At 42.1% G+C, this 16477-nt stretch overlaps 1 protein-coding gene across 1 annotated transcript in view; it reads right to left on the bottom strand.

The window, feature by feature from the left end:
• Nucleotides 1-6023: 6023 nt before the first annotated feature.
• AQP9 (aquaporin 9) overlaps nucleotides 6024-16477 on the bottom strand; it is a 43881-nt gene continuing 33427 nt past the window's right edge. Inside the window, exons 4-6 of the mRNA XM_004777288.3 lie at nucleotides 16223-16341; nucleotides 13331-13548; nucleotides 6024-7976 (exon numbers count right to left, since the gene is read on the bottom strand). Coding sequence (XP_004777345.1) covers nucleotides 7802-7976; nucleotides 13331-13548; nucleotides 16223-16341 — 512 coding nt within the window. The 3' untranslated portion in view covers nucleotides 6024-7801. The remainder of the gene's footprint in view (nucleotides 7977-13330; nucleotides 13549-16222; nucleotides 16342-16477) is intronic.

Genomic DNA, 16477 nt, shown 5'->3' with positions numbered 1-16477 from the left:
GAAACATGGCTTTATTGTAAGTCTAGATAGAAACCTATCAGATGTCTGTCTTTCAGCAAGATGACAATATTTGACTACAGCTGAGTGGGATCCAGGTCACTGCTGACTCTGAGTACTCAAAATGTCAATTTTATGTTAGAACAGATCTGATAAGAGTGGAGAGAGGCAGTGATGGGTTACACTTCACAGGGCAGTCATTTTTTAATCCACTTTAACAACCTAAGGGAATGGTACTGGTTATAATCCTTTAGATGTCTAGAACATCAAGGTGCCCTTAAATGTCACTCAAAAGCCATCTCAGACTTTTACCATTTCTTAACCTTTTAAAACAAAACAAAGCAAAACAAAACAAAATGCCCCCTCCCATTTTCTTTTAAGAATTGGAGAAATAAACCTCACCACAAGCCCACCTCCTAGAGAGAACATCTCTTAACATTTTGGAGTGTATTTGAGCTAGTTTCTTTCTGCCCTTCTCTCATCCCTCCATCCTTCCTTGTCCTCCTCCTCCTCTTTCTCTCCTTAGACCTCAAGGACAGAGAGTTGAATTATTTATACCTCTCAGTCATGGCACATTATCAACATTTGCATGTCCTTGGTTTGGCTTCTATTTTATTTTATTATTTTCCGCCTTTATCCTGAATATTTGTTCCCCGTCCTCACTGCTGCCACTGGTAGCCATTCTAAGATGCTCTATTCTTGTATTTGCACGCATCATTAAAGAATATATTGTATTTGTGTATTTTTAATTTACATAAATGGTACTTGCTCTAGGTCTTGTTCTGTTTCTTTTTATTTTTTAACTCAACACTACGTTTATGATCTATTTAGAGTGCAAAATGTCTGGCTCATTGCTGCTGGCTGTTGCATGGTGGTTGATAACGGACATCCACCATATTTCATTTATCTATTTCCTGAGTCAGGGACTTCTAGATTATTTCTGACGTCCTGCTATCAAAAACAACACAGTGGGGCACCTGGGTGGCTCAGTGGGTTAAAAAGCCTCTGCCTTCGGCTCAGGTCATGATCCCTGGGATCGAGCCCCGCATCGGGCTCTATGCTCAGCGGGGAGCCTGCTTCCTCCTCTCTCTCTACCTGCCTCTCTGCCTACTTGTGATCTCTGTCTGTCAAATATGTAAATAAAATCTTTAGAAAAAAAAAAACAAAAAACAACAACACAGTAAACATGCCCATGCATATGTCCCTATGGATCTGATTACCAGAGGTATATGGATAGGAGTGAGACTGCGGAGTCATAAGCATACAAATATCTACTGTAACTAAATGCTTCTAGGTTGTGGTCAAATGTGCCTGACTGGCTCAATCAGTAGAACATGCAGCTCTTGCTCTTGGGGTCATGAGTTCAATCCTCATGTTGGGCATAGTGCTTGCCTGGAAAAAAAAATGCTTATCTAAATGGTCATAACTTTTTTTTTTTATTTGAGAAATGACTTGCTTACCATAAAATTCTCTTCTTAATGTATGTAATTCAGTGGGTTTTAGATTATTCACAGACTTGTGCATATAATTACAGAACATTTTCAGCACCTCCAGAAGAAATCTGGTTACTATTAGCAGTCACTCTCCCTTTCCTCTTCCTATGGACCATGTTCATCTGTTTTGTTTCTTAAATTGCACATATGAGTGAAATTCGTCTTTCTCTGACTTTTTTTGTTAATTTTATCTATTGTTTTTCTATTTCTTGTTTCATTAATTTTTACTCTAGTACTTATTACTTCATTCCTTTTGCTCACTTTGTTTTGGTTTGGTTTTTTTATTCCAATATAGTTAACAGTGCTGTGAGGTTAGCTTGACCTTCTTTTTCAGTATCTTAAGGTAGAAGATTAGGTTGTTGATTGGTGATTGTTCTCTTTTAATGTACATATTTATAGCTATAAGTCTTCCTCTGAGCAATGCTCCCACCCAATCCCATAAACTTCCATATGTCATGTTTTCGTTTTCATTCATCTCAGAATATATTCTAATTTCCTTTGTGATTTCTTCTTTGACCCATTGATTATGTAATAGTGTGCTGTTTATACATATTTGTGAATTTCCCAAATTTCCTAGTAATTGACTTTTCATTTCATTTCAGTTGTGGTCAGAGAACATATTTTGTATGATTTCAATCCCTTTAAATTTATTGGCCTACCTGTGGTCCATCCTGGAGAATGTTTCATATGCGCTTGAGAAGAATATGTTTTCTGCTGTCTTATGGGTTGAGTGTTCTACAGACACTGTTAGGTCTATTTGGTTTATGATGTTGTTCAAGATTTTTATTTCCTCTGTCTAGTTGTTCTTTCCATCATTGAAAGTGAACTAGTAGTATATTTAACTATAACTGTTGAATTGCCTGTTTTTCTCTTTAATTCTGTACATTTTTGCTTCGTGTATTTTGGAGCTCTATTTTTAAGTACATGTATGTTTATACTTCTTATGTTTTCTTGATAGATGGGCTCTTTTTTCATTTTTAAATGCTTTCTTTGTCTCTGGTAACACTCTTTCATTAAAACCCATTTTTCTGATTTTAGTATAGATACTTCTCTTTTGACTGCCATTCCTATGGTAAGTATTTCAAGTAGTGCAGATCTGCTAGTGGCAAATTCTCTATTTTTGTTTATCTGGGTAAGTCTTAACTTTTCCTTTATTTTAAAGGATAGTTTTGCTGGACATAGAATTCTTTCTTGACCATCTTTTACTTTTATTACTTTGAATTTACTATATTCCACTGACTTATATCCTCTATAGTTTTTAAAGAGTTCTTGTATTATTATTATTTACACACATGAGTTGCACCGATTTTTTAAGTGTAAGGTTTGTTAAGTTTTGATGTATGTATTCATCTATATACTGTCTAAACCAATCAAAAACTATAAAACTTCCATATTTACAGGAAATTTCCTCTAGTCCTTTTATAACCAATACTATTGTCCACCTCTACAGCATCTACTACTCTGATTTCTTTTTCCTGTCCTTGAGCTCTATAAAAATAGAATCATATATTATGTACTTTTTATGTCTCTTTTTTTACTCTGTATGTTTTAAAGATTTATCCAAGTTGTGACATGTATAATAACGTTATTTTTTATTGTTGACTAATGTTTCATTGGAAGAATATACTACAAATTTCATATCCATTTTCCTGTTGATGGCAACTTGGATTTTTTCCAGATTAGGGCTATAATGAATAAAAACATTAGTAACATTCTTTTTTTTTTTTTTTCTTGAGAGAGCCAGCAAAAGGAAGAGAAAGAGAGTGAGCATGAGTGGAGGGAGGGGCAGAGGAAGAGAGAAACAGACTCTCTGCTGATCAGGGAGCCCGATGTGCGACTTGATCCCAGGACCCTGAGATCATGACCTGAGCCAAAGGCAGATGCTTAATTGACTGAGCCCTCAGGCACCCCTGAACATTCTTGTATAAGGTTTTTTGGTGGACATATTTTCTGTTTAACTTGGGTAAATACTTGAGAGTGAAATGCACGGTTATGGGACATATGCATGTGTAACTTTATAAAAAAACATTTTCACAAAGTAGTACCACTTTACACTTCCACTGATAATATATGAATTCAGATACTGTTATTTGACTTTGTCCAGTCTATTCTGGAATTAGCCTTTCTAGTGCCTGTAACATGATGTATTATTGTGATTTTAATTTGAACTTCACTGATATTCTTATTGTCCATTCATATACATTCCTTAATAAAGTGTCTATTTAAGTCCTTAGCTCACTTAAAAATTTGATATGTTTGTCTTTTTTATTGAGTTTAAGGAGTACTTTAGATGTTCTGGGTACAAGTCCTTTGTTAGCTAATAGGTATTACAAATATTTTTTCCCAGTCTGTGGTGCACACATTCATTTATTTTCCATCTTCCTTCCTTCCTTTCTTTCTTCCTCCCTCCCTCCCTTCCTTCTTCCCTCTCTTTCTCTCTTTCTTTCTTTTTTTAAGATTTTATTTGTTTGACAGAGAGCATGAAGGAGCACAGGCAGGGGGAGCGGCAGACGGAGACAGGCTTGGTGGATCAGTCTATCTATCTACCTACCTATTTATTATCTATCTATCTATCTATCTATCTACTTATTTTTATAGAGACCTAGAGAGTCAACCCAGTAATTAACCCAGGACTAATATTGCTTCTCTACATTTGCTGTGATTAGTAAATATGTTATTTCAGAGAACTTAAATTCCCAGTTTGAGAACTGATCAACATCTTCGTGAGTGATTTTTGGTGAGTTAAGTAGTTCTGTTTAAGGTGGCTCCATTGTTAAGTCTCTGCCTTTGGCTTGGGTCACGATCCCATGGTCCTGGGATTGAGCCCTGCATCTGGGTCCCTGCTCGGTGGGAAGCCTGCTTCTCCCTGGGCCACTTCCCCCTGCTTGTGTTTCTTCTCTGGCTGTGTCTCTCTTTGTCAAATAAATAAACAAAATCTTTTTTAAAAAATTTACGAAGTCTGGAAAATTACCCAAGATTGAACTATCATGACCTTTGGTAGGTTCTGTCCTTGAATCTAATCCTTTTACAAAAATGTTCATCAACAACTTGTTCCAAGTCCTTTATCAACGGCTTTCAAATTATGTTCTGAAGATCCCCTACACACCTACAGTTTCTGTTCAAAAACCCTTCAGCATTGGGCTGCGTGGGGGCAGACGGCAGTAGCATGGTGATACACAGGCAGACTGTAGCTGAATAAAACTTGTAAACCCTTCTCTTTAACTGGAAGTTGTATATCTTTTTCCGTGATGGTATTTTTGAGTACCAATGTGTCTTTATGTAAGACTGTGTGTGTGTGTGTGTGTAAACAATTTAATTTAAAGCTTAAGGATCAGATTTTAAATGTTAAATTTCTACTTCATTTAGCCTGTTCAACAGCTGAGTATTGACTCTGGTTCCTACTGGTGAGAAAAGTCCTACATCTGACATACTTTGAGATCTCAAAGGGTTGGGGAATCATGGAGAAATTGTTTTTGGCATAAAATAAATGATTCTGTTAAGTTTTGTGATTGACAAGGAAGGGGGGGCATTGTTAAAATTCCACCTCCTAAAGGATCTATTTAAAATATAGGTTATTTGGCTCTACTTGACTTGTGATACAGATCATTCAAACACAAAGACATTCTCTGGCATAAGAATCCACCACAGGCAAACCCACTTGTAAACTGGGGGAGAGGGAGAACTTGAATGTGAACACGTAGAACAAGAGGACTTTTTTCTTTTTTTCCCCATTTAAATAAGTCTTCCTGGGGCTGATTTCCTAAGGTGCATTTTCCTTTCATGATCCCAGTCATTAATCACCAGTTAGTGTTTAATGATCACCTGCATGGATCATAGATTCCACAATCCAACCTGAAAACTCAAAATTTAGGTTGCCTCTTTCTCTAATAATTATAATCCACCAACCCCCAGGGTTGTTCCTCACGTGTTTGGCATTTCTGTTTTTGCAGAATGTGAATCAGGGCACAGGACTTCAGCGTCTTCTCTTATTCCTCCCCTCGCCTTTTCTCAAATCCAGAATCTTTCGACCTCTGCACAAATTGCCATTTTCAACTGAAGAATTCTTTATTGTGGGCTGTGGGGGTTGGGGGAGGCTGTCCTTTTCTTTGTAGGATGTTTAGCAGCAGCCTGACCTCTACCCACTACCCACCAGCAACTCTCCCACCCTAACTGTGACAACCAAAAATCACTCCAGACATTGCCACATATCCCCTTGCAGGGGTGGTGGAAGGAACTGAGAAGGGGGTAGAGCTGCCCATTATTGAGAACCGCTGCTCTCAAATCCGTAAGAATCCCAAGCCTGAGAATCCTTCCAGAAATCATCTGGCCACCCCTAGACATGGTTCTCAAAGAAACCTTAGACACATGTAATCTAACCAAGTCAATATTCTCGACCTCCACTGCACATTTGAGTCACTGCAATATTTACAAATGATTAACTGGGACATTAGTATTTTTTAAGAACTCCCCAGGAGATCTCAATTTATAGACGGGGTAAAACGTGCCCTTAATAGTCATAGCACTCATAAAAACTTAGAAAAAAAAAAAAGCCACCAATTTTATTTCAAATGGGAAATATCCAGGTAGTTCCAGAGCAAGAAAAAAAAATTCCATGTTGGTAGATTATAGAACATAGGCCACTGGAGACATTTCACATTTGCTTTTTGTTCTGTTATCATCACAACGCAATGGGAACTGGACACCTCTGGGAATGCTGGGTTTTTTAACAGTTTGACTGAAGGTGCATCGTTTGATGTAGAGCAATTTCTCTGGTGCTTGTAACTCACCGACACTTGTCACCAAAGTGACATCAATTAGGGAACTTCACAGGGAAGAGCCTGACCAAGGGGAAAGTCCCCACATGTAATCTCTGTGATTGGCAGGGAAGGAGGAGCGAGAGTTAGAAGGAGCAATGGTGGGCGAGGAAGGGAGACCTTCAGACAATGTTTTTCAACACATGAAAAATAGGACCTAATTACTATGTCTTTCCTTGGTTAGTGTTTCAATAACGGCAGGAATAAAACCACACGATGAAGTTCTTTATATTTTAGGGTCCCAGGAACATTATATCCAGAAAGTGTACACATTCTGGCCGCTGCCAGCCCCATGTCTTCTGGTCAGCCAAGGAGGGCTGGCCAAGATTCTTGACTAGTTATTGATCTTCTGAAAGGTGTAGGCTGCGTTAGATGAGGTTCAACTTTCCATTTGACCTTAGGCAACTCACTCAACTTCCCTGAGACTTTGTTTCCTTGTCTGAATAAATGGGCAGCACAGCATTTACCTTGGACAGTCATTATGAGGATTAAATGAGATAATAAATGGGAAAGTGTTTTTGTGAATGGAAAAGCCCAATAAGGTAACACTATCTTTCTGGGGTCCTTCTCTCCTGAAGACTCCACTAGACCAGGATCCCATGGCTTCCAGTTTTGGCTTCTAGGGCACGTGTAGAACAATGGATGAGTGCAGCCATTGACTTAACTTGTCAAATGTCTGTCCTCAAGTGGACAATTAGGAAAATGCATTTGAGTTAAAAATATAGGGTGATGTAATTTTCATGACTGAGGTTACGGCTGTATTTTAGGTTATTATATACTAAAGACAAGAAAATTAATTGGCGCCCTCTCAAATGCAAAGAGCAAGAGATTAATCTGATAAATGGTTTCCATTAAAAAATTCCATTTGGTTTCCCAAATTTATCTTGTCTCCTGAGGTTTCTGAATGCCACAGTGCCCTTCCCCTGTGCTTTCTAGCTGTAATCTACTGTTTCCCAATCCCTAGGTTTGAGGAGTATCTGTATTTACACAAATATAGTGGCAGAATGTAACCGCGCAGTTGACCTACTGGCTCCCTAATTCATGGATATATTAACTGAAATCACAGTTTTGTCTTTCAATTTAGTTTTGGTTGATACTCAAAACATAATCTTTGTGGAAAAACAAAGCTTTCATAATGCTATTACATACAGGTAGTGCAGCTGAGATCATCCAAGTAAGTCCACGGTCAAGGTTCGAAGTTATCAGTGCTGGCCTAGTAATAAGGATTCCCATCAAAGGATGAAACAAACAGAGCAGGAGATAAGGCTGCCTGAAATTCAGGGGACAGTCAGTGCTATTTTGGGGGAAACTGGTGAAGGAGAGGTCAGAATTTGCCAGCTTTGACTTGAATGCAGTTATAATTATGCACCTCACATGGCTAGCAGAGAAAATTGGGTGGATTCCATCCTACTCTTATGAAAATACAGACACCTGAATGCCATCTTTTCTGATGAAAATACTAGTGCAGCCAATTGCAAACCCAACCTGAGCACACGACTACATTATCACACTAAGTTCATATTTATCTGGTTTGTCCTCAGATGGTTCTGTCTCGAAGTCTGGGTCAGGATCCGGGTGGTGGATTTCAATGACAAGAACATAGATGAGGCCTCCAATCACAGCACCAACCAAAGGGCCCACTACCGGAATCCACCAGAAGTTATTTCCAGCTCTGAAAACAAACAAGAAGTTAGTGATACACCACTTGGATCTCCCTCCTGGTATTACTAGCTATTCCCTAACAAGCCAGTGTTTCCCATGCTCATGGTTCCCTTTTAATTCAGCAAGAGCTAAGTATAAGCACATTCACTGTAGCTTGGCAAGCATCATCCTAGATTTTTCATATACCTCATTTCAGATGATCTAGTCCATTGTGCTATTATTACCTGTGAGAGAATAGGTCCCCTTTATTTTCCTTTCAGAAAACAGAGTCCCTGAACCCACTGTCAAAACTGAAGTCATCTGGGGACAATCCTGGTTGATTATTTAGGAACTGCTTTGCCCTCAATCCTGAAATGATGAGTCCTGGGGATTATGAATGGAAGGATGTGGAGAGGTTCCTGGATAGTTGGTCTAGGAGGGCAACCACAGAGTAAATAAACAGGAAATGTTTGCCAATGAATGGATTTAAAAAAAATGAAAGGTGGATATATGAATTACCTACTAAATATAATTTAATTTCATGCTTATTTTTTGAGGTCACAGCTTTTTTTTTTTTTAAGATTTTATTAATTTATTTGACCGAGAGAGATCACAAGTAGGCAGAGAGACAGGCAGAGAGAGAGAGAGGAGGAAGCAGGGTCCCTGCTGAGCAGATAGCACAACGCGGGGCTTGATCCCAGGACCCTGAGACTGTGACCTGAGCCAAAGGCAGAGGCTTTAACCCATTAGCCACCCAGGCACCCCAAGGTCACAGCTTAAAGTTACTCTCTGATAAGCCTTTCCTGCCATGATTCTCTTTTCTGCCATGATTCCAGAAGTCCTCAATCACAGTAATTGTACTGAAAGTAGAGTTCCGGAAGAAAGCAGGTGCCTTTGTAAATTGTCACCATCTTCTTCAGAGGCAGGAAATCCATGAAGTAACTCCATAGGAAGGAACACAATGCTCAGAAGCAAGCAAAATTATTCAATAATACTATAAAGTTATTTAAGGGTGTATATATTTCAGATAAATCTTTCGGGGGCGCCTAGGTGGCTCAGTGGGTTAAGCCTCTGCTTTCGGCTTAGGTCATGATCTCAGGGTCCTGGGATTGAGCCCCGCATCGGGCTCTCTGCTCAGCAGGGAGCCTGCTTCCCCTTCTCTCTCTGCCTGCCTCTCTGCCTACCTGTGATCTTTTTCTCTGTCAAATAAATAAATAAAATCTTAAAAAAAAAACTTTCATAAAGCAGGGGAATGATAATCACTACCACTGAGAATAATGCGGAGGAGGCAGGGGAAACAGCAGGAGCTGTTTGAGGACTTCACAGTTGGGGAAAGGCTTGCGGGCTGTTCTTTTTATCATTATGCTTAGTCACCACATATATGTTCCAGGTGGCCTTTTGTTTGTATCACATTTGGATTGGAAAGAATAATAAAGGAACTAAGCCCCATGCTTGACCTCCATCCTTCCCTCTGTCTGGTGATCCCTTTCCCCTGGGTCGTCCCCAGAAATCTTAGCTCACGAGTGCAGGCTCAGGGGAAGGGCCCTGAGGTTGAGCACAATGGCCACCAGAGGTCACTCTTACTGCGCAGCTGAGATGACGCGCACTTCGAGGCTCTCTCAGAGTCCCCAAATCCAGGAGGACTTTCCTGGGAGAGGCGCATGGGCTTTACAGAGCTAGGGACCTTCTCTTGGGCAAACACATGAAGCACGTATAAGCCACCTTATTTGTCTCTCATTTCTTTTCTTTCATCGTGACTTAGCCACTGAATCTCACTGTCCTCGAACAGATCCAGGTCCCGTGTATCTGCCAGGACACATGTCCTTCTTTCACTGGCCAGACTCTTCCTTCTGTCGGGGCTGAATGTGTTGTGCCAGGGTCACCGGTCAGAAATGGAGGCCTTCAAACGTGGGTTCCTGCCTGGTCCGGTCTTAGGGGTCCTCAGTGTCATTCACACGCCATGATTTGGGGGATGTCAGGACAATGTCTTTGTTACTTGCTTAAGGTACGGACCAGCATCGGGGATTCATTCCTTTGAGTAATATTTAAAATATTAACAATCTCCCTGAGATCCTTCATCCATGAAGTCATGAACACCTTAATGGGAATTCGTGGAGAGCGCTTAGATGGAAAACACTATAATGTTGAAAGGAAAAGCCGGAGTCAGCCGGGGTCTATTGACAGGCCCTTGTCTGGTGATCCCCTCCCCTGGTCATCCTCAGTGCTGGCCAGACTGGGGTGAGTGGGGACCCGAGAGTTAGGCAATCTTGGGGGTAGACCCAGGCTAATGTAGCTACTGAGATGCTTACTGGGGATGAGGAACCCTGAAAAGGTGGGATGATCTAGAAACACTTTGGGGATCTGTTATCCCTCCAAGGTTTTCTTGGGCATTTTTGAAGATTACCAGCCAGCCAGCTCTTTCCTAACTGGCTTCTACTCCTCTACCCTCTCCTTTTTAATCCATTTTAGATGGTGACATCAGATTAATTTAACTAAATTGGAGTTCTAACCATGTCAAACATCCCATCTTCTTCTTCTTCTTCTTTTTTTTTTTAAGATTTTATTTATTTATTTGACAGAGAGAGATCACAAGTAGGCAGAGAAGCAGGCAGAGAGAGGGAGAAGCAGGCTTCCTGCTGAGCAGAGAGCCCGACGAGTGGCTTGATCCCAGGACCCTGAGATCATGACCTGAGCCGAAGGCAGAGGCTTTAACCCACTGAGCCACCCAGGTGCCCCTCAAACTTCCCCTCGAAACCCTTTGTTGCTTCCCATAATCTAAAAAAGATGGGGCATGGAGCACTGGGTGTGGTGAAAAAAATAATGAATACTGTTTTTCTGAAAATAAATAAATTAATTCAAAATAAACAAACAAATAAATAAATAAATAATTAAAAAGATGGGGCAGCCCAAACCCCAAGTTTTCATTCTGGGAGTCTAGATCCTCTGCGATCCAGCACGCTGACCTTTCTAGACTTCTCCACACACCCTTCCAGCTAGATGAGATCACTTGTTACTTAAACATAATAAACAGATCCTCTCTGCCCGCAGTCTCCTCTCTGTCCCCCATTCAGGCACATCCAAACACTATAAAATGCCCCTACTTCCACCCCCATAATTCCTAACTTTGGAGCTGCAAACCTCCCACGTGCTGAAGTGAACGAGTCAATCTCTTAAACGACACTTGACAGCTTCAGCCTGTGGAAGCGGCTAGGCTGAGCCCGCTGAACAGAGCACAAAGGAAGCAGAAAGGCAGCTGCTGGGTTTCATCATCTCAGCCCAGGGCCTGGACCAACAGCTCAGGTAGCTGCAGGGGTGAATAAATGAACGTGTGAGAGGAAAAGACCCTGACATGGAGGGACAGGGACGTGGAGCTCGTCTGGCAGTAGGGGATTCTAGCATTTTGCCAGATGTGATCTCCTACCATTGACTTCACAAAGCCAAGAGAGGATAGACAAGACCTTTATCTATCTTAGAATGACCATCCCTCCTAGAGTTCGGGTGAGTCCTGAAACAGGGCTCAAAAAGAGGCTTCGAGGCCTCTTTGTTCCAAGGGTCTGTGTGAAGCTAACAGGTGACCAGGTCATGGGGGCAGCAGTAACCTAGAGTGAGGCTCTAGGAGCTGGGATTAATGAAAGTCAGGTTAATTCTGGGCTCTGAGAATCTTGCTGATATATGTTTTGCATTCTCTTTTGGAAGGATACAAAAGAACCTTCCTGGTAGGGGATGTTCTGTTCAACCTTTTCATGTCCTAATGGTAATCATTCTGGAACAAGAGCTCCTCATCTGTGGAGCATTCTTTCATTTTTGGCCAAATAATTCTTTCTTGTGGGAATCTGTTCTGGGTGCTGGAGGATACTTGGCAATATCCCTGACCTCTCTCTACCCACGATGCCAGTAACAACCTTCTCTTCTACCCTCCCCAGCTGTGACAACCAGACATGTCTCCAGGCATTGCCAACCGTCTTTGGGTGGGAAAAAAAAAATCACCTCTAGTTGAGAACCACTGCTCTAGAAAACTCATTGCATTATCAGTTTCTTAAAGATAGGGGATGTTGCTTGATTTTCTTTGTATTCCTCATCTCCTGGGTCATGTCTGGCACATAACATTTGACCATTCTTTCATTCAGACTTATATTAACTTCTCTGGAGACTCTGTATATGCCAGCCTCTGGTCTCATCACCGTGGGGACAGTGGTGAGGATGCTGCTGGGTCCCAGCCCTCAGGATGCTTACCTTCCAGCAGCTCTCAGCCCTGTCTGTGGTGGTGATCTGACTGGTGTCAGTTATTTAAATAACTACTTTTTCACACTGGTGAAGGCAGCCCAAACTTTCACTTAAATAAGTCATCGCATGTGTATGATTATACGTGCAGGTCAGCCTTTAAGGACATTCAAGTCTTTTCTCACAGCAAATGTGAACCTAGAATTTCCTCACATGTGTCTTTCCTACTTCTCTTTCTCCCTGTTAGAGCCCTGTTTCTTGATGAACCAACGTGAGTTCCTCTTCCATAGAGAGATATGCTAAGTGGATGGGGACAGACCACTGTGGTTGCATGGGGGCAAAAGCGGGAAGGAATAAATGGGCACAGTGTGTCCTAGAAGATTGGTACCAACAGCTGACGTATTTCCTCAGCACATTCTGAGGTAGAAAGTATGGTGTCTTGCCATTTCCCGTGCACGGGCTCTCTTTCATGTCTGTTCTGCCAGGGATTTCCTACTCATACCTCAAGACCTGACTCAGCCCTCACTTCTTTGGTGATGCTTTTCCCAACTTCCGAGGTGTAACTAGTCACTCTCTCATCTGCGTTGGTTGAACACTTTGTTTTGTCGGTTGCCAGAGCTCTTATTGTATTGCTCAAAGCTAGGGTTTTAGCTGATTTCGAAATCTCCCTTTACATAGCACAGTGACCACAGCACAGATAGCATCCAGTAAAGATCTGTTGAATGAGTGAAGCATAGCATGGTTCACTACCAAGAACCCTAGAGTCGTATCAGAAGATGGAAACTCTAGGCCCAACTTTATCACAAAATGAATCTGCAGACAACTTGTACAACCAAAATATTCACATAAAACCATCTACCAACTGAGTACTATTATTATATAGGCCAAGCCCATCTCTTTTGAATTTACCTAGAGCCTCTCTCTCCCTGTCTCTCTTCCTCTTTCTCTGTATCTGTGTCCATATGTGTCTCCTCTCACTCCCCTCCCTGCCCCCACACCCCATATCACAAAGCACCAGTGAAACAATCCACGCCGATGACCAGAACATGCACTTAATCTCCACACTCCCAACTGAACTCTCCTAGACCTCCAGGGTCCAAGCGCAGCCCTTCCCAGTAAAGGCGCAGCATGACTCTCTCTTCCCCCAACACCACCATTACTTACGTGAAGACCTCAAACCCCCATCCTGCCAAAGCAGTGAAAAGTCTGGGACTCAGGTCTCGAGCCGGGTTCATGGCACAGCCACTGTTCAGTCCCAAGGAAGAAGCAATGGCAATAATCAGGAGGCCGATGACAATGGGCTCTAGTCCTTTGGGGACTCCCAAGTTTCTGGAGTCAAAAATGGCGAAGACAATCATGAGGAGGAACATGGTGGCCACTACCTGGGGGAGGGAGAAAATGCACAAGGGATTTAACTTGTATTCCACTCACTCGCCCACCTCAGAATTCACCCCTTCTGGTGAAAAACAAACGTGGTAACAAACAACACGCACTGGCGGGCACAGCAGGCCAGGCTCTCTTCTCGTAACAGCGAGCCCTGATGTGGGGCTGGCATCGTTTACACATTCGTGATGTGCTGAGGTCGCCTGCCCAGTCAGTGGCAGTCAGGTGTGGACCCTGAGAGCTCAGCTCCAGAGACTTAGCTTCGAGACAACTATCCTGCTAAGCTACCATTGTGCTCAACAGAAAGGCAAGCCGCCAGCTGGCAGAACAGTTGAGATGCCCCGTCAGACGGGCGAGAAAAACAACATGAGGAGTCAACGGATAAATGGGCAAAGGAAATGAACAGAAGTTCATAAGAGAAAAATAGAACTAAGAAACAGATACGTGGGAAAAACTGATTTGTAATGAAGAGATGCAAACCGTACTAAACGTTAGGGGAATGACAGCAGTTCTCTCAGGCTCTTCTAGAAGAATGAAACCTGCCACTTTCAAAAGGAATGAAGATACTGTCCTTTTCAACGCAAGCCAAGGTTTGAGAGAGAGAATGTCAGCATTCTTTCTTTCTTACCTCAAATGAGAAATCTTGAAAGAGAAAGCCCAGTCCCGATTGTTAGAAAGGTCTTCTTTTTATTAAATATAATGTAACTTTATCTCACCATAATTTCATGGGCCAAGAATTTTATAATTAGTATAGAAATATTAGTGTATACATACTACATAATTAATATATAAGTCTATTAATCAATATTTATTGAGCACCTGTTATGTACTAACTTCCATCAAATCTCCAGGGAGCATGTGCATACCAAGTCTAACTTCTTTTGCACTTGACACTCCTTCAACTCTTTGGGAGCTACTTGTCCATCTCGTCACCTCCGTCCCCCCAGCTCCCGCACACACCCCCTAGAGCAAACATCCCCATTCTGCACTCATTGCTGTGTGACATCTTTTGGCTCATGTCTTTTAGTAGTATATGCCGTCTTGAACTGTGATATTTTGAATGAATCTAATATTCCCATACGGAATAGAGTGTAAGACCCTAAACTACTTCATCTGAATACTATCCTTCTATTTTTCCAGCTTAGGAGAACATTCTTTTTCTGGCAGCTACAGCTCTCTGTATCTTTTCCATCAGAACTTTTCTCATCATCCCAGCTCTTGGTGCCAAATGACTAATGTGACTCCTATAGTCTAATGGTCTTCGCTTTTGCGTTGTTCCTTTTGTCTTCAGGTGATCATTTTGTTCTTCATTTTATTCAAAATTCCTGGGCAGAGACTGTTTATAATGCATTTTCCTCCTATTATTCACTTCATCCTTACAAAGTAATCTGATAAGTGCTCATATTATCCCCACTTTACAAATGAAAACATGAGACCCCCAGAGCTCAGTAATCGAGCTAAAGTTTCTCAGGGAGTTGGCACAGAACTGTTATTTTAATTCCGGCACTCAGACTCCAAATCTCAGATCTTTCCGTCTCACATTGACTTGTCAGTCCCTCAAGCTCCAGCCACGGCGCTGAGCATATGGAGAGAGCTCAAGAAAGACTTGTTGCCTGTTGGTTTATTGATCAAAGTGGAGAGGAAAAAGACCGAGGACATGAGGGCATGGATTTTCTCATCTCTCCATCAAATGGAGGTGGACAGAGTTGGCAATCTGGAAGTTCCGTTTTATACACATGCCCGCTCTAGCCTGCCCCATCGTGATCACAAGAGAACGACTGAGAGTTGCTGGAGATGTCCTCCCTCCTTGCCTCTCTCCCTCCTTTCTTCCTTCCGGGCTGACCAGCCGGCTTTCTGGGTTGTGGTAAGGGAGGAAGAGGCCCTCAGGTTGACAAGGTTGGTCCTGCCACAAGGTGACCAGAAGAACCGTGCTGTCTGCTACATCGCAGGTGTCTGGGTGCAGCTTGTTAAGATGTCCACAGAGCAGAGACTCTTCTAGCTACCTTGAGGTTCGATAAACCTATGTGCCTGAGGAGACTCAGAGGATCCAGCGATGCTCTAGGTTCAACGGTCACACTTCATAGTCCTTGAACTGTGATGGAAATGTCTTTTCTTGTGGCCTCCATGTTCAGAGTGTGGCAGAGACAGTGATCAGAAAGCAAACCCTATTTTCCCCTTTAGGGGTTGAAATGTCCTGTTGTCCATTCTTTTCTGGACCTCAACCAGTGCAAAACAAGTGTATGCAGGTTTTTTTAAAGACTTATTTTATTTATTTAAGAGAGAGAGAGAGAGAGAGAGCAAGGTGAGAAACCGAGGGAGAGGGAGAGAATCTCAAGCAGACTCCCCGCCCAGTGGGGAGCCCGTGGTGGGGCTCCATCCCATGACCTTGAGATCATGACCTGAGATGAAATCAAGAGTCAGACACTCAACCAACTGAGTCACCCAGGTGCCCTCAAGTGTATCTATTAACAAGGAAGCAGAAAACTTTGTTAGTGATATCGACTTTGGTAAAGGGAAAAACTGGTCAAAAATGCCTGGGTTATGCCTAGTGACCTCTGACTTTGGGAACACAGCCTTCCCAGTCTGATGGACTATAATGTTCCTGTGCATTCCCCTTATGAGATCGTATCTTTTCCCTGAAGTCCAGTCTTTGGTAACCAAACAGGCACTTACCTGGTCTGCAAAAGCATTTGTCAGAGACAGATATGGAGCGGGGTACGTTGCAAAAATGTGGGCTGTTGCATTTTCTCCCACGATGAGCAGTTTTCCACCGGCAAAGGCCATAAGTCCATCTGTGGAAGAAAGAACTCTGGTACATTAGTGTTCTCTGGGCAAAGCTGAGGGAGGCCTCTGCCGGGTCTTGTGCAAAACAACCAAAAACACTCAGGTCCAGCTTGTTGGACCTATTCCATTTCTCTCTCCTCATTT

This window comes from Mustela putorius, unplaced genomic scaffold (genome assembly GCF_011764305.1).
Source record: "Mustela putorius furo isolate JIRA1106 unplaced genomic scaffold, ASM1176430v1.1 tig00003896_pilon_pilon_pilon, whole genome shotgun sequence".
In the NCBI taxonomy this organism is placed as follows: Eukaryota; Metazoa; Chordata; class Mammalia; order Carnivora; family Mustelidae; genus Mustela; species Mustela putorius.
Note: the sequence above shows the minus strand (reverse complement) of the source record. Positions and strands in the feature narration are given on the sequence as shown.